Source organism: Lucilia cuprina, chromosome 3, assembly GCF_022045245.1.
Source record: "Lucilia cuprina isolate Lc7/37 chromosome 3, ASM2204524v1, whole genome shotgun sequence".
Lineage (NCBI taxonomy): Eukaryota > Metazoa > Arthropoda > Insecta > Diptera > Calliphoridae > Lucilia > Lucilia cuprina.
The window spans coordinates 13,743,598-13,767,152 of record NC_060951.1 but is presented as its reverse complement, the minus strand read 5'-3'; the positions used below and the strand labels follow the sequence as shown (position 1 = coordinate 13,767,152).

At 29.6% G+C, this 23,555-nt stretch overlaps 1 protein-coding gene across 1 annotated transcript; it reads right to left on the bottom strand.

Moving 5' to 3' along the window:
• Nucleotides 1-565: 565 nt before the first annotated feature.
• Nucleotides 566-20,216, bottom strand: LOC111685487 (transcription elongation factor SPT6). The gene is made up of 6 exons (XM_023447747.2): nt 20,061-20,216; nt 14,041-14,125; nt 7,397-7,602; nt 7,000-7,116; nt 6,774-6,931; nt 566-5,382 (listed from the first exon to the last, which is right to left on the bottom strand). The coding sequence occupies exons 1-6, from the start codon at nt 20,097-20,099 to the stop codon at nt 726-728; spliced, it is 5,262 nt and encodes a 1,753-aa protein (XP_023303515.2). The 5' UTR covers nt 20,100-20,216; the 3' UTR covers nt 566-725.
• Nucleotides 20,217-23,555: the final 3,339 nt, after the last annotated feature.

Genomic DNA, 23,555 nt, shown 5'->3' with positions numbered 1-23,555 from the left:
TCTTTTTCTTTTTCCATCCCCGTTTCATTACATATTGTCTTTAGACCAGCGAAAGGCAGAGAGTAAAAAAATAGTTCTCTGACTGGTTTTGTTTGTTTCTATACATGTGTGAGCATACGTACGAGTGATAGAAAGAGCACATTTGAAAAATCATTTGAAAAATCATTGCGTTTCACTGCTTTAGACTATCCCATTCGTAATCTTAACAGGAACCGCTTATGGTTATTGAATATTGTTAAATAAATACAAATAAATATAAATTGAAGGAGGTACGCAGGGTATTTTCAATTTGTATCTTGTCAATAAACACTGCATTGTCGTGTCGAAATTAAAAAATATGTAATAAGGTTGCTAAACCCTTTAACCAAAGAATAAATAAGAAATGAAACTGTTGTCAAAAGTACCTAAGGTTAAGGAATTATAATGAACCCTTGGGTCTCCGAGTGGATGTTTATCTTTGGTATACAACTCATTTAAACTAAACTTACCTATTTACTGGTGTTAGGTTTCTTACTTGTTTAAAATAAATTGAATTCAAATAAAATTTTCAAATGCCTTTAATGAATTGTGTTTTAGTTTAAAACATAATCTTTATTGACTTTGGAACACTTTTGCTAAGCCTTGGGTAAAAAAAGACAGAAATGTTTAAATATTTATATACATATTGTAACATAAATAAAATAAAATTAGACTTTAATTATAGTGTTTAAATTTAATAATATGATTTAATTTTCATCATATAGCGGAGTCGAATCACCTAAATTCATAGAATGTGGGGAAGTATTTGTGCGTGGAGTGCTACGTATTGATCTAGGACTTTTTTGATATTCGACAACTCTAGGTCGATGGTCATCCACATACTGGTGAGAAGTTTGATGAGAATAATCATTGCCTGTTTGGGGCATACAATAATTTGAAGATCTTGTGGAATCGTTTGTAAAAGTACGCGTAGGTGGCATAACGGGACGTTTTCTTCTTGCCCATGAATCAGAAGCTATTTTCCATTCGAGACTTTCGTTGTTGTTGCGATGAGAACGATTATTTTTACTATGGGAGTTCATGTCTATACTTCTTGGAGATGCTCCATGGTAAGATGTGCCTTTTACATTTTTCATATTATGAGACTGATGTCCGTAATTAATGTGAGAAGTTGCGGAACTTGGACTTGGGGTAGTGTTGCCATATCGAGGAGTTTGTGAAGTGTGTGGAGTTGCGTATGGTGTCATAAATGGTGTCTGGCCACTAGGAGTATATGGAGTATTAACATAACCTCCGTGATACCCTGGTGTACTTGAAAAATGCGGAGTGTGAGCTGCTATACTTTGTGACATGTGTTGAGATGAAGACTTTGAATCGTTGTTTCTTGGTGTATCGTATCCCGCACTTATCCGCACACTCGAGTTAGTATGGGGTGTAGACATTGGCGTATTCGATACAATAGGATCGGAATAATGATCTTTAAACCATTTTAAAAAGCCGTTTAGCGAGTCAAATACTTGCCCTCTAAATCGATAACCTTCTGGTACAACTGTTACATACTCATGACGGCATTTTGTTTTTGGTAAATATGATAGTAAAAATTTTCCTGGGTAATTTTTTGATGCAGATATAAAGTAATGAATCTTTCTTGGGTCTTTTAATTTTTCTTCTTTTAGCAGCTCTTCCATTTTATCTTTTAAGCCGCCACCTGTATCACGATAATATTTGTATGTCAATAATTCACGAGCACAAGCAGCCATTGGGTTTACATGTCTCGCGATAATTTCATCCAAGTCTTCGAATTCGTCATTTCCAATAAGTAAACTCTGTCCTAAACTAAATGCATTTTCTTTACCCTCTTCTCTCACATCTATGTGCTGATAAATATCGTTGGTAACCTTCCAAGTAACAGTTAAATGATCTGAACCTTTACTTGATGGACGTACAACAACTTCACCTTGATCCATTGATTCCATTATTTTTAAAACTTCAGCATAAGATTTATTGTGAAATGATGGATGTATAATAACTCTTTTAACGTATTGTTGTTTGGATCGGACCTGTTTCTGATCAGTTTCCTTTGCATTGTCTTTTTCCTCTTGTTCATAATCGTAAAATGCGTCTCTTCTGGGGCGCCATTCGTGATTTTTGTCCATTAAATCTGAACTCTTAGACGAACAGTCAACTGAAAAACGGTCAACGTCAATTTTAATAATTCTGACATGAATTGCTTGACCAGATTGAACACGATCTTCTGGATTTTTTACATGTTTATCTGATAAGTTCTTTATATGAATGAAACCAGATATTCCATTGTCAAGGCGTAATTTAACTCCTGTCGCTTGACCTGGACATGCTCCTGCATCAAAATGATTCCAAACTTCAGACAGCTCAGGAAAATCATCTTTGAGACAGAATGGACATTGCCAATTTCCGGTTTCATCATTTCTAACCGGATTTGCTTGATCGAGTTGTTCGCCTTGAGGCTTACGATGTGAAATGCCTGCAACTGTTGCCAACACCATTTTACCAACATAAAATGACTCTGGAGTTTCTTTAGTTAACATGTCAAATAATTCTTCAGAGTTCGGTGAACGGTATGGAGCTCGAAAATCTTTATATAATGAATTCAATTCCGACCTTATATCGTATAATGTTATACTTTTGTTTCCAAATCCCTGACGCTCTAATTCTACTGCAAACGCGTCAAGATCGAGATCTTTCAATCTCTCTGGACTTTCAAGAATTTCTTCAAGAGCTCCGGCAGGATTAGTTTCTTCGTCATCATATTCCATTGCATCTATTGCCATTTTTCTAGCCCATTCATATGTTTCCGGATGTACTCTGGAGCCGTCAAGTACTTCAACGTAGGCTTCCGTACTGTCGCCTAGGGAACTGGTATCAATTTTAATAAAACCAGAACAATTTATAAAAACTTTTGGTCCTAAATGACACAACGTTACAAGTTGTGTTCTATTCTCCAGTCTCTGGTTAGACTGTTTCAGTATTTTTATTAATGCAGCTCCTTTTCTGGGACCTAACCCACATATAAATTGAACTAAATTTAATGTGTAGGAGTTTTGTACGGCCATATTTATGTCCACACCAACTTCATTCGTTTGATTTATAAATTGAATGTAAAGATGTTCTAATAGTTCTTCTTTACTCAGCTGGTCTTGCAATGAGTGATAACGCAAACATAAGATTTCTTCATCAGCTCCACAAAGTTGGGAGTATTCTAAAAGTGGATCTTGTATTTTTCGAGATAAAGAAACTGCTTGCTTTAAAAGTGTTGGATATTCTTTAAAGTCAGATGCACCCTTCTGAGAATTTGCATAAATCTTTGCAAGTTCGTTATCTACAATTTCGACTGCAATTTCTGGGAATTGTTCTTCATCGACGAGTTCCTTAATAATTTCCCGTATATCACTTTGAATCATTTGAGCCTCCCTGGATTCGCCACCAATAACTACAACATGTGGTTTCTTATTACGAATAAATTCTTTAAGATTTCTAATATCTGACATTTTCAATGATTTCTCCTCACTTCGGTATGAATTTTTTCGTTTGAGTATGTGTGGTAAACGTAGATAATCGCTTACATCACCTTCCGGATTTGTTATTGCACAAAAAGCAGCCTGAGAATAATCGGGGACATATGCAAGACCCAACGCACGTATTCCTTTTACTGAACCCCAATCATCAAAGGTATAGTCATCAGAAATTTCAGGTTTGTATGGAGCAACTCTCAGCCAGTTCGCTAATTTAGTACAACAAGACTTTAAAACATATTCCTTTGCTTCAGCCAAAATAATAACTTTTAATTCTTTCTTTAAGTCTGGTATAATCATTTTTTTAAGTGCTAATTCAACACATTCAGCTCGAAGGGAATTCCAATCTTGTACGACCTTAGAAAATTCATCACGTTGATAAAGTTGTTTTGCCTCATCAATATAAGAATTTGAAGTGTTTCCTTCAATTTCGTCGGCTATGTTGATGGTAATAAGATTATCTTCTTCTGCCATAGTTAGTCTGAGGAACTGGTCTCCAATTAAGTCTCTGATAGGTTTATTTGACAAATATTTCATTGGGTAACAGGCATGATTTTCATCTATTTCTTTCATACCTTTTTTGGTGGGACGAACGTTAAGTTTTGCTCTTTCAAAATACACTTCTCGAACTGTTTTCCTTAAAAGAGGCTCCCTGGAAAGCTGACGAGCCACAACAAACTTTGCAGCATGTATAATTTCATCAATTGTCATAAATTTTGGACATAAATATTGTTTTGCTAAATCTGTCGGAGATATTTGTTGTTGATCGACTTCATGTCTCTGGTATCCGTCTCGTACATTTTCTGCAAACTGCTCCGGAAACAATCCAAAATGTTTTGCGAAACCGCAAATACCAGCCTTACGACACATTGCATAGGGTCCAGAATCTTTAGCTTGTTTTAAATGTTCTTCAAGAACTTCAGGCTCATCTTCGCTATCATTGTCCGAATTAATTTCTTCAGATGGCTGCTCGCTATTTTCCATTTCTTGACGTCTTTGTTCTCGTCTTTGTTGTTTTCTCATTTCTTTTTCTTTTTTCCTCTCTTCCTCTTGCATTTTTGGTATTTCATGAGAATAATATAAAAGAAATTGCATATGAACGTCCTTTAATTCTTCCATACTTTGAACATCACGCAAACGTTCCAAATCATCATCTTTTATTAAGCGAATATCTTCAGGTAGGTCACTATCAGTTTTTTTCATAATTTCGCCGATTTGGTAGTTACGCATTTTCTCAAAAAGTATTAATAGTTTATTTTTTCTATTAAGAAGTTGGCACCAGCGTTCATCATAGTAATAAATCTTCCATAAATCATCGGTTGTTAATTCTGGCTTAACGTATTCCTTCCGATAAAATGATATAAATGGGACTTCTAATTGCTGGTTTCTAATGAATTCTAAAGCTTGTTTAATCTTCCCTATCGTACTAGGTGGTTTCTTATTTTTTTCGCGATTTGATTCACCTTTATCGTTTTGCGATACTGGTGGTTTACAGAATGCATGCTTGTATATCCATTCCGCTTCATTGTCTAGCTCGGACGATCCTTCAGGAACTGAAGTTACAGGTATTTGTCTTAATTGCATACGTTCAGGAATATCAGTTTTTCTTATCTCATTATCAAGATCTGTAAAATGACCCCTTTTAAGTTCACTCGGTTCATATAAGTCGAAAATTGTTTTCTTCGGAAGTTTTTTTGTTAATTTTTTCTTAACTCTTCCTCGATCATCTTCTCCTGCTTCCTCGTCATATTCTTCAGCATCAGAATCATCCTCATATTCATCTTCCTCATATTTAGAAAAGTCGTCATAATCAAAGTCTACCCCAAAAATATCCTGTCCTTCTTGAAGAGACCTAAAAATATATGAGTACAAATATAAGTTAATTTTTTCTTTTTGGCAATTTAGTTTGATAATAACAAATGACGGAGATAGGAAGGTAGTATTGCGAACATGCAAAACACCCTTTTCTTAAAAAGGTTTGAAAGTTGCAATATATTTAAATTTTGCTTTATTAAAATTTCCTTTAAACTATATCTCATTTACTCTGCCTCTGTCCGATATTCAATGGGAACAGGAAATTCTATTTTGGATCTGCTATTCTCTCTTGCATGGAGGATATGTCGGAATAAATTTAAAGAATATCCTAAATTTCGTGAGTCGAACCGCTTAGTTTAACGCTGGAAGTTTTATAGGAAAAGACACCAATAACCAATAGGTCATCACAACGGAACCAAAATAAAAGGGACCCACGTGAGCCACTTCAACTTGTTTGAGTGGCTACCCTTCCTACCTAACCTAACTTTTATTTAAAATGCATCTTATTTCCTTCTAAAAGGATTTTAAAGTTTAAAGTACTAACAAATTCAATCGAGTATTTTAAATATTGGTATAATCAGACATGGCAGATCATTTGGAACACTTTACCAGTGAGATTGTAAAAATTTTGATTTTCTAAAAGAGAGGTTTTAAGGGACAAGAGCAAATATGAGACTATTCTTATAAGTTTTGGTAGAGGAATTTTCGTCTATATTACATCGATATATGCGGAATTTTTTTGTGATATTAGTGTTCATATGTATACTTTGACCTTCAGGATAATATCTGTAGTGGACTTTATATGGGGCAGAAGTCAAATTACGCAAATTGACAGTTTGATTTAGAATTATATAAAACTAAGCTTTTACGATTATTTAAAAGCTCTATTCGGCGGTACGGTTGTATGAAATAATTGATCAATTTTAACCATTTTGGCACATACACTCCTTTTGCCTTTTGTCAAAAGATGGAATATATGCCAAAATGGTTAAAATTGATCAGTTATTTCCCCTAGTCTTCATACAACCATACCACCGAAAATTTCTTCATATTATATTGAAAAATGCGACTCAGAAAATAATTCTGAGCCGATATACATCAGCAAAAATAATGCAATCGATTTTGAATTTTTCGTTAGTTGGGGCCGTTTGCGTTTCAGGTGAAAGATTATAACTTTATTACTTTCCATTAGAGCCTCCGGTAGGTTAGTGGCAAGTGTTCTAGTCTGGTAGACCGGAGGTGATGGGTTCGATTCCCACCCGTGGCCCTGGCACACAAGGCCCGATAGAAGCCGGGGTGTATTTCTTCGGATTTGATGTGTATACATCCTCCTTTCAAACTAACTAACTAACTAGTTAATTTCAGTTATTCATAATTTTTATAAATTTGTTATTCAAATAAAAATAAAGTAAATTCAAAAATACTTACGCATCCGTAAAAATTGGTTTCCGCTTCTTTTTTTTCTCAGCAATTGGACGGCCTTCATCATCAACAATGAAATCATCCGCATCCGAATCTGAATCTTCTTCTTCCTCTTCAAAATTTTCAGGTTCTCTATGACTATGCTCTGAACGCCTTTCAACATTCTGTTTGAAAAGGTTTAAAAATTGTATTTGGTATTTTTTTTAATTTGAATGTATTATAAAAATATTACCTCATCGTCGTCAAACAATTGCTCTGCAATAGCTTCTCTAGCTAGACCCTCATCCACATTATCGTCCTCTCCATCACTTTCTTCATCTTGTATACGTCTCAAACGTTTAAAACGTTTCTACAATAATTAGTTCTCAGTTAGTAAATAAAAATAGTTTTATATTTGGTTAATATTTCTACACTGGAAAAAATCCATGCCTAATATATACCAAACGTGTCGTATATTGCACAAATCTTTTGTTGTTTCACACCACGAAATACTTTCGTAATATATACGAAATTGAACTAAATATTCTAGTATAATGCAAAATAATCTTTGAAAAATCATAACATATATAGTATGTATATCAAAAGAATCCTTGTTTTTTTCTGAAAAGAAAACGTGTAACAAAACTTACCCTTCTTTCAACTTTTACACCTAAATTTTCTTCAATTAAATCATAATCATCATCTTCTAACCGATCATCCAAATCATCATCGTCTTCATGTTTTTTTCTCTTTTTAGAAGAGTTTGATACATCGGAATCCTCCCCATCACTTCCTTCTTCTATGGGATTGTCATCAATTAGGTCCTTAAGTTCTTCGCGTAATCGTTCATCATCGTCTAAAAATATAATTAAATTTGAACTTTTATAATAAAATAAGCCTGTACCAATGACACTACATTCATAAACTATAATTTTTTATCTTTTTATGCATTATTTATCTTCTCCTACCATGAAACCTTGAACGTACAAAGTTTTTTACCTTTCGATTAATAGGATTGTCAATTATCGTGTTAAATATTCGAATAAAAACTTGCAATATTCGTTTTATTCGAGTAGTCGAATAAATTTTAAAAGTTATCTGATTCTTCGAACGAATAAAACTTTTTATTCGAATAATTTAATAAAATATATATAAACCTTGCCAAACACCTCCAAAATGTAGGTTGATGTTGCTATCGACCCATCACTCTTTTGAGTGTTAGTCGAATTGATTGCAGCATCCACCTGTTGTCTCCAGGGAGTGGATTTAAGGTTTTTTTATTTATAACATTCATACATTTACATATGTTTTTTTTATAGAGTAAAGAGTTTATGAATTAATATCCTTTTCTGCTTAGTAATGTGTATTAGAATATAATATACAATGGAACATAACTTTTATGCATATTTTATAGAGAATAGGAAAAAAATTTACAAAAACCTAATGAAGCGGGGTATAAGATAAAAATAAAGTTTACAATAGTAAATTAATAAAAGTATTATGAGATCAATTCATTAATATGACTATGTTGAGAGTGTTGACATCTGTTACTGTAGCTTAGCGTCAACTTTGCCAGTTTGTCTTGTATGAGATCGAATCCCGAAATAGAATGCAGGCGTCGAGTGGAATAGTGCCACGGGAGGTTAAATATCATTTTAAGCAGTTTGTTTCTGCTGTTTGATATCTGGAGCTTTTTAAGGTGACATTTAGCGGAGGTTGACCATACTGGAGCACAATAGTAAAATAACGGAAGAAAAATAAATTTTAATATAAGTTTTTTGTTGTCTACATTAAGCTCTGAATTTCTGTTTATAAAGGGATACATAATTCTGGTCATTTTATTAATTTTATCCACGAGGAATGGTATATGGTGATTAAAGTTCAATTTAGTATCTAGCATAACACCTAAGTATTTAACTTTGTCGTCCCAGGTAATATCGTGGTTCATAAAATGTAGAGAATTTTGTGGTACAAAACAAGATTTTCAGGATTTCAGGATTGACCATAATATTCCACTTATTAAAGTACGCATTGAGACCAATTAAGGCATTTTGAAGATTTGACATTATATTAGTTGCATGTTCATCAGAACTGAGAATAGACGTATCATCAGCAAATATTGATGTTATACAGTTCGAATAGATTGGAATATCAGCTGTAAAAACGTTGTATAATATTGGCGATAGGCAAGATCCTTGTGGACAACCAGCTGTTATATTTATTACTTGTGATTTAGTTTTTCCTATATAGACATAGAACGTTCTTTCACTGAGAAAACTTTGGACTAATTTAATGAGTTCCTTAGGAAAACTAAGTCTATTAACTTAAAGACTAAACCGTTGTGCCAGACAGAGTCAAACGCAGCTTTTATGTCAAGCAATATCATGCCGGTTGATTTATTGTTTTGGAAATTATTTTTAACCATTTTTTCTTATTTTAACGAGTGGTTGAGAGGTATTGTGTTCTTTTTTGAAGCCAAATTGTTGTTCCGGAAGTACATCATGCTCGTCAATGTAGATGGTGAGTTTTTCTTTAATGATTTTTTCAAAAATTATTGGCCTATACGAAGCCGGAGAATCGGGAGGTTTACCTGGTTTGAGAATTGGTTTTGTTTTAGATATTTTCCATGCGTGGGGAAAATAACACAGTTGTAAACAACTATTTATGATTGTTGTTAAATTTACGTGGTAAATTCTTTAGACATTTGTTATTTATTCCGTCAATACCGGGGGATTTTTTATTTTTAAGTCTTTTATTAAAAGAGCAACTTTTTTCTTATTAATAAAATAATTAGTTTGTGGTATTGCATTAGTCGAACGTAGAATGTTTGCAGTATTATTAATTTCCGAAACAGTGGAAACATCACTTAGATCGGACGAAATCTTGTGATTCTTGCAGAAATTGGCAGCCAAAATATCAGATTTTTATTGTTGTGTGTAGCAAATTATATTATTATCTTTTAGTGTTGGAATAATATTATGTTTTTTCTTAATTACTTTACACATTTTCCAAAATGGTGTAGCAGCTTTTTCCAAAGTGGTTAACATATGTTTCCATGAATCGTTTCGCAATTTATTCATCTCAAATTTAATCATCTTGTTAAGCCTTGACATTAGCCTATGGTCATTCATGTCTCTGTAACGTTTCCAGTTTCTTCTGTGAATATTCCTAAATTGAATCATAAACTTTATATGATCAGGAATGGGTTTGTTTTCGGGAGTTATTTTACGCTTTGGAATACTATCATTCATTGCAGTTATGATTGTGTTTGTAAATACTTCAATCATGTCATCGATATGGTTATTTGTGAGTTCGCTTGTATTGATATTTACTGTAGGAATAAATCTATTAATAGAAGTTTTAAAGCGGGACCAATTTGCCTTATTAAAATCGTATGTCATATTGTTAAATGTCTCGTAACATAAATTTATATGACTAACAATTGGTAGATGATCAGAGCTGAGATCATTGATAACTTTTACTGCATTCATGTTTTCCGAAAAGTTTGTAAGAAAAAAGTCTAAAGTAGATGGCTGTTTGTTAGGATCCGATGGAATATATGTGTAATCATGGGGAAAAACTATTTGAAATTGGCCCATTTGAAGCATGTTATAAAGAGTATTGCCCCCAACAATTGTTACGTTGGCAACCCCAGTAATGTGTCGGCAATTAAAATGTCCACCTAAGATAAACTTATTATTGGAGTAAGTAAGTTTTCGCATATCAGATTTGAACATCTGATTTCTGTTACTATTTCTTCCCGCAGAACCTCCAGTAAAATAGCATGAGTAAATGTCAATTGTGTGATTACCAGTGAAAATTTGTACACCAATATTTTCAATTACAGAAGTATTTTTCGGTTTTAGTAATTTGTGACGAATGTTCTTTTTTAGGATTTAAGGTTTAGTTCAGAAAATACATTCCATAATATATGTATGTTCTAGCATTCACAAAATTTTAAATTGTCATGAAATGAAGATTTATTTTTATGAGATGTAGGATTTTGCAAAAAAAAAAGTACATTCCTTTTGCTTTCCATAAACTATTTTATTGTAAAAAGTTTTTGAATTTTTGTGTTCGAAAATGAAAACAAAACACTAAGAAATTGTGATATCGATCGTTTTCACATTTGGTTTTGCCAATTCGGAAGCCATCCGCACTTATAAAAGCGCGGATGGTATTGAAATTCAAAATGTACAATTTTTTGTTGTTTTCATAAAACGAAATATGACTTTAACACACATATGTGTATGACTCGCTTAAAAATACCAGTATAGTTACTAAATTCTACACAAACAGGTTTTTTAAAAACTATCTGTTTAACTTATTTCAAACATTTAAAAAAGCATAGAATCACTTTAGAAATTATTTATTCGATAAAAAAACATTTTTATAAATTTTTATAAATTGCAATAAGTAATAATTTTTTTTCAATTATAACGGATCTTTTGATTTACTATTTGTTTTACAAATATTAATGTAATTCTTTGTTCAATATTATAATAAAATAAGGGTAAAAGTAGAGTATTCAATTATTCGGGGTTTTGTCTTATTCGGCTTATTCGACAAATAATTATTTGGGGTTTTAAGTTATCCGGATAATTCAAAATTATTCGGTTAATCGAATAAAAGGCAAGTGTATGTTGTTTTAATAATTATTTCTTTTCTACAATATTTTTCTTCAAACAACAAACAAAATTATAATTTTCCACTACTTTAAATTTATTTCTATTAATTTTTTTTATTAAATACTAGAAATTATTAATTTTCATGTGAAATCTTCTTCTATATAATGAAATTAAATTTATTAAATTTATGTTTTTGAGATTTATCAACGACATCCAGAAATCATACATTCCAATAAACTAGCATATAACTATGTTTTGCTGAAGAATTTATTAGAATACTCAACACTGTTCCTCAAAATTGGGATGTAGATGTAAAGGCGATATAATTATTTGAATTTTGTATAATATATACAGTAATTTTATTGTTTTATTATAAGTTTTTCTTAATCGGTTTGAAACTTGGCAATTTTAAACTTAAAAACGGAAAAGTACCCAAAGGTTTCCTTTTATGAGTTCTCAACTAATTCAGACTCTACATACCCAATTTCATATTTCTAGATTCAATATTTTAGAAAATTCAAAAAGGAACTTTTCAAAAACAAAAAAGTAGCAAAAAGTTCACTTTTTCGGTTCTCACTAAATTCCGTCTCTACATACTTAATTTTATGTTTCTACGTTCAATATTATAGAAGATTCAAAAAGTACCTTTTGCAAAACGAAAAAGTACCAAACAATCCCCATTAAATTGTTCTCGTTTAATTTGGGTTCAAAAAGTACTCTTTGAAAAACGAAAAAGTACCAAAAAGTTTCCTTTTATGGGTTCTAACCTAATTCATTTATGGACGATCTTCTCGAAAACATGTCTAACAGAACTGTTGAATTCGGATCTCGTCGATATCCGGGGTCCTCTAAAAACTGATTTTAACAAACACACAGACGGACATAGCTTAATCAACTCCGCTGCCTAAAGGGACCAGAATATATATACTTTATGGGATGGGAAAATAATATTATAGAAATTACAAATGGAATGACAAACTTATATATACCCTTCTCACTAAGGTGAAGATTCATTTTTACAATCGAGCCTATTGGTTTGGCCATATATGATTGCTTAGACCAAATTTTAGAAAATACTAAAAACACTTCAAAAAAATATTTCCAGATTACGCTTGTTATGATCAAATTTTAAGAAGAAGTAAAGTGGTAAATTTTACACGTAAAACGTATTCAAAGAAAAATGTTTATTTCTTCACAAAGATTAAATTTTTAATATAAAAAGTTTAAAAAAGTATTAAAAATATTGTTTTTATGTATTTTTATTGTCATGCATTCCTGAAACGTTTTTGGAGTGTACGAGTTTTTTGCAAGTTATTCTCTTGTTTGCAAATGATGTTTTTACAAATTTTGTTTGTAATTTCTAAAACCTGTCATGCAACTAAAGATAATTTGTAATTGTAATTTTTACGCTCTTGCTATGAGTTTTATTTAAGATCGGATTGTGTACGTGTGAATTGCCGAAAATCTTCGTAATTAGAACAATATGAACACGCAACGCTGGTATAAAGTGTCATAGTTATGAAATTTAATTTGGCAGTATTCGACAATAATTGACCAACCGCAATAAAAAGACCCTTTCGGAAAATTACACTAACGATCATAATTGACTTAAAAGTAGCAGTTAAGTAACGAAATTCGACATAAGTTGTATAAGAACCAAATTACAATTTCAAATTTGATTTTAACACTCATAAATGGCTTAATTATAGCAGTATTATAACGAAATTCAATACAAACGGGAACAAAAATCGCTTTACCAAATTTAGCGACGATCGGCTCATATTTGATCCTACCCCTCATATTAGGATGTTATGTCACTTAATAATATGTTACACAATAATAGATCGGAACATAATGTCCAGTCTCCTTACATAAGGTCTACTTCAAAAAATGACTCTAATAATATCATTGTTGACCATACCCCCACAGAAATACGTCTTATGGAAATGACTTTAAAGCTCAAAACAGCTAATTTTTTAAAATAGAATTTAATCGTGTTATTTGTGCTTATAATAAAAGTATTATTTGTGCTTATATAAAAAATTTGCTGAAGGGGCTGGGATCAAATGTGGCCGGATCATTAAAAAACCTAACCTAAGTTAAGTTAGGTTAGGCTAAGTTTAGCCGATTTTTGTTGATATACTAGAACATTTAATTATTAGCCCAGTTGATAACACAATATAAATTATCCTAGAATTTGTGCCAAATCGAGTTTTTAAAGTTGGGTCACTTAACACGAAATTGCTCATACATATTTTTGATATAATTTAACTATTAAATATGAACATTTGTAAAGTCGCATCCAATGGTAAAAAATCATATTTTAAAAAAATATATCATTAGCTTAGTACGCAAACGTAACAAGTCCCCTTTTGTAAATTTTACAGAAAAAGCAAAGACCCTTATAACTTTTTTGTGTATTTCATATTTTTAAAATCTATATGATTTTTGTTAAAATAAAAAAATATGCACAATATTATCAAGTTGTGTATGCTGACAAATGCGGATTTTAAACACATTTTATATGATATATTTAAAATGTATTTAATGATCACAAAATTTTACATTTCATTTTCGTTTAGTGTCATTTTCAAAACTAATAATTAACTGCCCAAGGCATTTTTTTTATAAGTAAACATAAAAAATTAAAAGAAGTGTAAACATACCTTCTTCTTCCTCTTCACTGCTATCTGCCATTGCTTTTAATTTTTTTAGCTTCTTTTTTTCGTGTACTTCGAGCTCTTCCTCCTCCTGCAAAGATATTTGTTAAATTGGTAAAATTTATATTAGCTTTCGTTTCTAGTCATGTAAACATAAATTATAAAAATAATATTTAAAAATAAGTATGAAAATATAATAATATCAGACGACGTAGTGGTAAGGGTCTGAAAATAGTGCTTTCATTCTTCTAATAAAGTATTTAAATTTTATATGTATATAGGTGTAAATTTATTAAAGTTTTTAGCATAACTTTATAGTAATACTACTATTTACAAGTGAATTTTGGCCTTCAATTCAAAAGGCAAAAAATAATGCAAGTCATACAAGCAATATCCTTGAAATCATAGCTGTAAAATTTCGATTACGATTAATAATCAATTAAATTATTTTTCAAAAATAATCGTAATGATTATTTAATTTTCTGGTATAAAATTTCTGATTATTAATTGATTACGATTAAAATTAATTTAAAAATAATCAGGATTAATTAAATTTAATGAAAATAATCAGAATTTATCAAATAATTAATTTGATTATTTTCAAGGATTAATTTTGATTTTTTTAATTAATTTCAATATATTTGGTACAATTCTCTATTTTTTTACATTACATTGTAATGGAAAACTTCAAGTTTCAAGTTACTCAATATTCGATTATATGACTCTTTTATTGAAAATAATATATTTATCAAGTTTATTTGGATTGAAAATTTTGATCCCAGTAAAAGATATTAGAAAAAAAATTACTGCAATCTTTTCGAAATGGGTTTTAAAAAATACGCAATTTTTAGCGGATTGCCGGAAAAATAATTAAATTTTTCTTAGAGCTTTTTTTGGGAGGAAATTAAAATAAATATATGAAAAATATTATTATTTTCATTAATTTCAATTAATCCCTGATTATTTTTATATTATTTTTAATCGTAATCAACAATTAATTAAAAAATTGAAAATAATCGTTAATTAATCATTAATTTTACTTATTTAATAAAAATAATCTAATTAATAATGATTACGATTATTAATCATTATTTTACAGCTATGCATCGGAAAAAAGTTCTTTTACATTGGACTAATACTCTCTACATTATAGAATGTACATGTCAATGTAATAGCCGCCATGATCGATTTAAACTCAGTGACTTTATAAAGAAATGTTTTAATTATAGTGAAATTGATTTAATTTCTTGTTAAGCAAAAAAAAACTGAAAAGTAAAGAAATTATAAATAACAAGAATAAAACCAAAAAAAATACAAAAAATAACCACCAAACTTTTCATTTATAATTTATGACGAGAAACCCTCATAAGTTAGTATGCTATTTAAAATTTGAGTAATATTAAATACAAATATTACAAATATTTTTAGTAAAAAATAGCAAAAGCAAGTCAAAAAGACGTATTGGACATTGTAATGGTGGATTATACAATACGTTTTTCTAAAAAATTAAATATTTTATTTTTAATTTTAAAAAACGAAATTGTTTACAAACATAAACAGCTGTTAATGACTAAGCCGGAAACAAAAAATCTAAAAAATCTGTAAGTCCTAAAATAAAAATTTAATCTCGGAGCGAAATGCGCACACGTGATTCTAAGCCAATTGGTATACTGCTGTTCCCATCCTTCTTTGTTATTGTCTTATATCAATAGTGTAAATGCATAACATATAAGACATTAGATTTTTTATACGTACAGTCTCATAGCCGCATAATTTGAATCTTTTATAAAATTATTTTATTTTTATTTTATACGGTTAACAATCTTATTGTTAAAAACAAATATTGAAATGTCCAAGAATAATTAATGTACATAAATGGTAATTTTTTTAAGTTAACTAATCTATCGGGACTATTGTGCGATCCTTAACCAGTGCCTCAGATGGGAATCGAACCCCTAGTTCAGAAATCCTATCCATGATTCCATACGGAATACAATAAAAACAAGCATTTGGATATTTTGATTTCCCTGATAATAATACACGAATATGAATATAATAATAATTATTTAGCTTTTCCCTACTACGGAATCAACTTCAATTCATTAAGAGGATAAGTAAATTTTCTTACACGAATTAATCGATTTTCGTAAGCATCTTAACGAAAACAACATAGGTATGTTTTTAACTTAACGTTAACAATAAAACTTGTGAACAATGTAAATACGATAATATCTTATGGATATTATTTATTTTGATCATTAGTGCCTCCAATAAATTATTAAATTTTATCCTAAACGATAACAGAAACTCGTGCATATATTTTAGTTTTTAAATTTTGAAAATAATAAGAAATATAAATGAAAAAATACAATTTAAAAAATATTTTGTAATGGCTGCTAATTGTTTGTCCAATAAAATTTTGACGAATAGGAAATTTTTTTTTTAATTTTTCTTAATAACTGAAAAATGTTTTGTTACACTTTTTTAAAAACACAGAATCAAAAAGTCTTACATTAGGAATATAGGTAACTAGATATTGACAGTTAACAACAACAAAATCACTACGATCTCACCACCATAGAATCTTCGCTTCGGAACGAAAACTAATATTTTTTAGATATAAACAAATATCTTATGCATAGTTTAAGGCTTAAAACACATAAATACGAAGAAATAAAATATTGAGTCGGGTGACTGGGTGTGCGATATGTTTATTGCTTTAAAATATTGGGAAATAGGTTAAAATATGTTTAAATAAACATAATCTCTAATAGTACACTAAATAGTACATAGTGAAGAATATTTGTCCATGAATAGTCTGGACCAAATTTTGGCAACTATCTGGAATAGGTCGATAAAGCTTCAAAAGTCATATTGTTTGGTTATGTTGATTTCAAAAAAACTCCATAAATTCATCAGCAAACAAATTCTCTATTGTCTTGGCATTTTTCGTTATTATCAGTCAATATTTTTCTCGACAATTTTGTAGAATTATTACTAGAAGTCTATACTCTTATATAGTAAAAAATTTTACAAAATTAATAAGTGTGTTTATAAAAAATACGTCCAAAATTTTATTTACTCCAATTTGGAACCGTCAAAATAATAGCACCAAAAAATTTATTTTTGGCAAAAAAGCAAAGTAGTTTAATAATTAATGGGTTTTATAACATATTATGTTATAAATTAGACTCTTAAAAATTAAAGCATTTGATTTAAAATAATAGGCTATTTCGTGCACTGCAATGAAGAAACACTTGAAACAATTAAAAAGAAATGATAATCCCTATAAGAAATATTCTGAGATGTTCAAATAAAATGATTAATAATTATCATATCTAACAAATTTAAATCGACATTGCTGAACTTTAAAGAGCTAGTTTTCGTTAAATGGTTAGAGGCATAGTGCGATAAATTATAGTAAATCCAATTTTGTTGGAACTGGAAAAAATGTTAAAAGATTTATCTGCTAAAAAGTATGTACTATATGTATTTCCAAGTGACTATGAGAACACATTTGACATGTTTACAGCTAAAGTACTGTAATGTTCGTGAAAACAAGGGGAGTATATTTTTTTTTAACTTTGAAGTGTGTTGGCGGAGTATTAAACTCACAAACTGCCAGGTTATCCCACAAAAATAGAGAAGTTACATCATTGAATCATCATAATCAGACTACAGGTCTATTTTGGCATCTCTCAGAAATTCAAAAAGTAACTTGAAAACATTAAAGTCACCCGATTTCAGAAGGGAAGAAACATCATAGTACTTGTCGAAAAAGCCATATTTGCGCCTCAAGTTGTCAAATTTAGTACATTTGAAAATAATATGATCAGAAGTCTCGATCACATTGCACACATCACAAAGATAAGAGTCAATTACACCAATTTTGTTCAAATACATTTTACCAAAAGTATGTCCAGTCATAAGTCTATTAAGAATTTTAACAGCAGCAGGTTCAAGCCCATGATTTCCATAGAACCAGGGTTTTCTCGGTACATTAGGATATATATTAGCAAAAAACCTTCCCTTCTCACGAGAAAGCTCCACATATTCAGAATTCCAATCCTCATATAGACAATCACGTATACAACGAATACCCTCATCAGCAGTGAGGTCAACTTCAAACTCAACACCAATAGAAGTAGCATTTTTAGCAGCAGCATCAGCCCTTTCATTGATATTAATACCCACATGACTGGGCGTCCAAAGCAAATGACATTCTCTAATTTGAGAGTTTCTAATTTTGTTGTGAATAGAAGCGACACAATAGTTCTTCGTAGTGGATACATTCAAGACTTGACACGACAAAAGGCTATCCGTGAAAATTACCAACTTTTCAACACCAGCAGAGATAGCAGAATCGATAGCCCTACTAATAGCGCACAGTTCCGCAAACATACTAGAAGTTCTATGAGCAATTCTAAACAAATATTCAGCATCATTGGAGACATCAATAATAGCACAGCCATCAGCAATTTCAGCCAGAGAGGCATCAGTAGCATAAATAATAAAATCATTTAGCTTATAATTATATATTTTTTCCATGTACGTCGACATTATTTGTTCCCTCGAAAAGGGGAGTATATTAACGTATGTTAAATTCCCATTAACCAGTTAACAACTGGGACATTGTTATTTGGGCAGATAGGTGGAAAATTATTTTATTTTGCAGAAAGGAATCTTGATTTTATGTAAAAAGTCCTCCAAACTCAAAAAATATTCCATAAGACCACAAAATAGTAAGTTTTTAGTAAGACGCTATTTTAATGCTTCCGTTCTATGATATAGCACCCATTGCCCATATAGTATCTAACATGTAAGCACCGGGATATATAAAAATCCTTATGCAAATTATATTGTCGAATGTATCTGATGGTATTCCATTCGGTCATGAAATAATACAAAGGCCACCATAACATCCGAAGAAAAGTTAAAAACTGGATTTTGAACAATGGAGCCGAGAAGGATATCTGAAATAAAACCAACCAACAATTATGATTTTTGGAGCACTATGGAATAGGCATTGTTGTCTGTTCCTCCAGGAAGTTGTCAGAATTTGGTAAATTAAATGAAAGAGGTTGGCTAGTTACCCATGGACCTAGGGCAACACAACCACAAGCTAATAATAATTCTTAACGTTAATTTGACACAAAACTACTAAAATTATGAACTCTTTTAAACAATTTCTATTTTTATTTAACATTTAAACACATGTGGTGCTATTATTTTAACATGCAATTTCTATGGATGTATGTATGTATGTATGCATTTATGTATGTATGTACATGTCCATATACACATGTGTACATATTATTTAAATGTATATTGAAAGTTCTTATGGAAAAATACTTCACAACAAATTATTAGTATATATGCACAACAATTTTTAATAAACTATATTTTGGGTTTAATGTCCATGTTTGAAAACCTTATTTATATCTAAAAAAAAAGTATATAGGTACAAACTTTTACAAAATATACATATAATATCATATGTATGTACAGTAGCAGTCATTAATATCAGTGTCATTGTACCAAGTATCCTTAACATGTCAACATTCACAATTATATATACAGTACATACCTATATGTATGTAATCGTAAATACATACATGTATGTACATTTCATTATTATAATTTTAGCCAAAACATTAGCTAAAAATACATTTAAAGAAAATATCAATATGCATTTGCACGTGATAAAATCAATAGGTGTACATATTGACAATGTAAATTTTAAGATACATTTTGCGTATGGCATATGCATTTTCATTTTTAGTTATTTTTTTATCACATTCTGTACATGAATGTCGAAACATACATGTTCTGTATTATATAAACATATTGCAAATTCTTAAAATTCTAATAATTTTTTATGATTTTTTATTTAAAATTTATAAACATGTTAAAAGTATTTTATAAAATAGTACATCACGATAATAACATTTTAACCATGAAAAAATTTGTCAACACAACAAAGAAAATTGCCTTTTTTCGATTAATTTATACACAATAGTTATTACCTCGGATTCCTCAGCTTCAGAGTCTAAGAAATCAGCCATTTTTTTCCTTTAAAAATAACTCAAACGTTTTCTGCAGATGCGATGTAAATTTAAACACATTAAAATTATAGAAATATATTCTTAATAACCCATCCAATTTTTATTTGATTTTGTACATACTACAAATAATCGATTACATGTAACATTTTCGATAACTATTTGGGAAGACATCGAACGAGGGTAGAATAGAATTTTTAAAATAAATATAACTGATATCTTAACATATATAATATATTATTTATTTATTTTTGTAAACGATGCTGGCCAACATTAAACTAAGATCAGATGTTAAATTTGAAAATAAAATGCCAATTTTATGACGACAACTCAAGGATTATTTTACCGAAATAATGCTATATTTTATAAAAACAATTAAACTTATGTTAAAACTGAATTTAAATTTCACAAAAACAAAATTCTATACACCCTTTAATATCAAGACAAAGTTGTCTAAACAATTATTTAGAAAACACCATCATAAAGATGACATTACGCTAGTAAATGCCGTCTGTACATGCACATTTTTTTATCATGTTAACAGTTTGACGTTTATCATAATAAATATTTGTCTAATATAGACACGGAAATAATAATTTATTTAATTTTTCCACTTTTCTGAATTTTTAAAGACCTGGTCCACATTAGGAAACTTTCGTAGAGAAACTTTTTTAATTCTCTTTTAAAGTTTCCTTAATGTCCAGACATAGAAACTTTTGTTTCTTTGGTTTCTGACTACGGGAAACTCCTTACCAAAATCAAAAGTTTACAAGAAATGTTTCTAGTGTGGACCGGCAGAAATATGAAAAATTTACTAGAATTCCATTCTATTTTAAATTAATTTTTCATTCATGTTTTTCAATTTATTAAAATTTTGTCGACATTTTGGTTTCACATTGTTTGTTTTGTTTTTCTCTTTTTTTCTTCTGCAGCGTCGTATTTTTAAATATTATTTAGTTGCATTTGAAGTTGATTTTGTTTTGTATGGAAAATCTAGTTAAAATTAACTAGATTTGCTCGAAATCCCATTAATAATATAAATATATATAACCATGTTGCTTTTAAACTTTTATTACGGATATAACCCCATGTCTATATTAGACAAATATTTATTATGCTAAACGTCAAATTGTTATCATGATAAAAAATTAGCAGGTACAGACGGCACTTATTAGCGTTATAACGTCGTTATGACAGTGTTGTCTAAACAATTGTTTAGACAACGTTGTCTTGATAACAAACGTCATTTTATTGTAAAATTTGGTTAGAATTTTGTTTTTGTGCAATTAAAATTTATTTTTAACATAAGTTTTCGTGAAATTAGTATTTATTTACAAAATTTGCATTTAATTTCGATTGTTTTTATAAAATATAGCATTATTTCAATAAAATTATCTGTGAGTTGTCGTGATAAAATTAGCATTTTGTTACCCTATGCATTAACATAAACAAAAAACGTCTGCCGACGTTTTGTCCATTGCCGTGATAAATATTTGTCTAATATAGACACGGGGTAAAGAATTTTTGTTTACATTGCATTTAAAATAATTAATTTTTAAATATTTACTTTTTAATTTTAGTAATTTTTTTACAATAAAAAATTATAATATAAATATTTGTAAATAAATATGACATCAATTTTTTTATTTTTTAATTTTAGTAATTTTATTACAATAAAAAATTATAATATAAATATTTGTAAATAAATATGACATCAATTGACTGAAATTTCGTAAAAAGTTTATAAGTTATTAAAATATATTTATTAAACATTTTTACGACTCCATTTACACTATAGCAAAATCTAGTATATTAGATATCCAATATTGTTTAAAATTATTTTTTTGACATTTGCTAGATTTTATTCGAAATACAATCTATATTACCATATTCCAAATAGTTTTTCTCTTGGAGTTGGCCGATTTAGAGGAATCGAGATTTCTCAGGATCTGACCAGCGGACTTTTTCGAATACTTACAGTCTTTATTACCATATTCCTTACAGGTAATCTCATGGAAATGACCACACATTATATAGCAAATACTTGTTGTATTTGAAAGCAAATACTTTGTATTATACACAAAATGTGAATAAAACAAGAATAAGGGTGTTATTTGTTTTTGTATTTTAAAAAAAATTGTATGAAAATATTTTCAATGCAAGGTGAATCCAATAAATACGACAGGGTAATATCACAAAGGTTATCGTTTTTTCTTAAAGAAAATATTGATACACTCTTTTTCTTTCTTATTGCTCGCGATTCTTACTCGATTTAGTAAAAAATAACATAAAACACCATTTTTAAACTAAATATTTTTATATAATTTAAACATATTTAATTATTTTTTCATGCGTAGCTGCCAGTCGCAGTTCGACGCAAAGTATCAACGGTGGCCAGAAAGACCTGGTTCACACTGGAAAACTTTTGTTGAGAAACTTTTGATTTTGTGTTTGAGAGAAAGCGATGTTTCTTTCTATTTCTCTCACACACAAAAATCAAAAGTTTCCCAAAAAAGTGTGAACCAGGTCAAAGAGAATGTTTAAAACGCATATCAAGGCGAATTCATGTAAGGTGGTGGCAGTTCTGCAACAACAACATTTTACATGCATTTGGTTTACGTAGATGTCAAAAACCATAAGTACGCCAAATTCATTTGATGAAAAATTTTTGTAAAATGTTTATATTATATTAAAAAATAAAGATAAAGATATTAAAATTTGTGAGGAAAATATATTCTGTATTGAATAATGTATGTTTCAAACGAAAAATTCTATTCTGGCAGCTTAATTTGCAAAATTTAAATGAGTGCCTGAAGTTAAGCAAAACTTATTTTTTTTGTGAAAAATAAACATAAAAAGTAGATATTCATGAACATATTATATTACGAATAAATAAATATTTGTTGCTAATAGATAATTCTACTCCGGCGGATTGATTTTCAATATTTGGCTATAATGTAGCAGCCGAGCGTTACTGAACAGACTTTATTAGTTTTGTTTTGTTTCTACATAGTGTATATATAAAACAATATTGTTTAATTTGTTAACATTTAATAGATTTCAAAATTAAGCCATAACGTAGAAGTCAGTTGCCGCCAGCGGGGTAAATACTTCATATGGGTTTCTTAATATTATGTGATCCGGAAGAGATTTTTTTAGTTAATCACGTTATCTACACAATTTTGATATAAAATATAAAACAATATTGTGTAATATGTTAACATTTAATACAAAAAATTTTTTTCTTATATAACATATTTGTATACATACCAATTATGCCATTATTTTAATAAAATGATATTTGTTTACGAGATTCTTGGTATTTTCAGATTTTTTAATAAATAATTCAAAATATTAACGAAGTTTTTCTCTGTTTAACGGACATTTTTAAATATAAAAATGTAAACAATAACAAACATTGACAGCTAGCTGATTGATTAACACCACCTTATATGAATT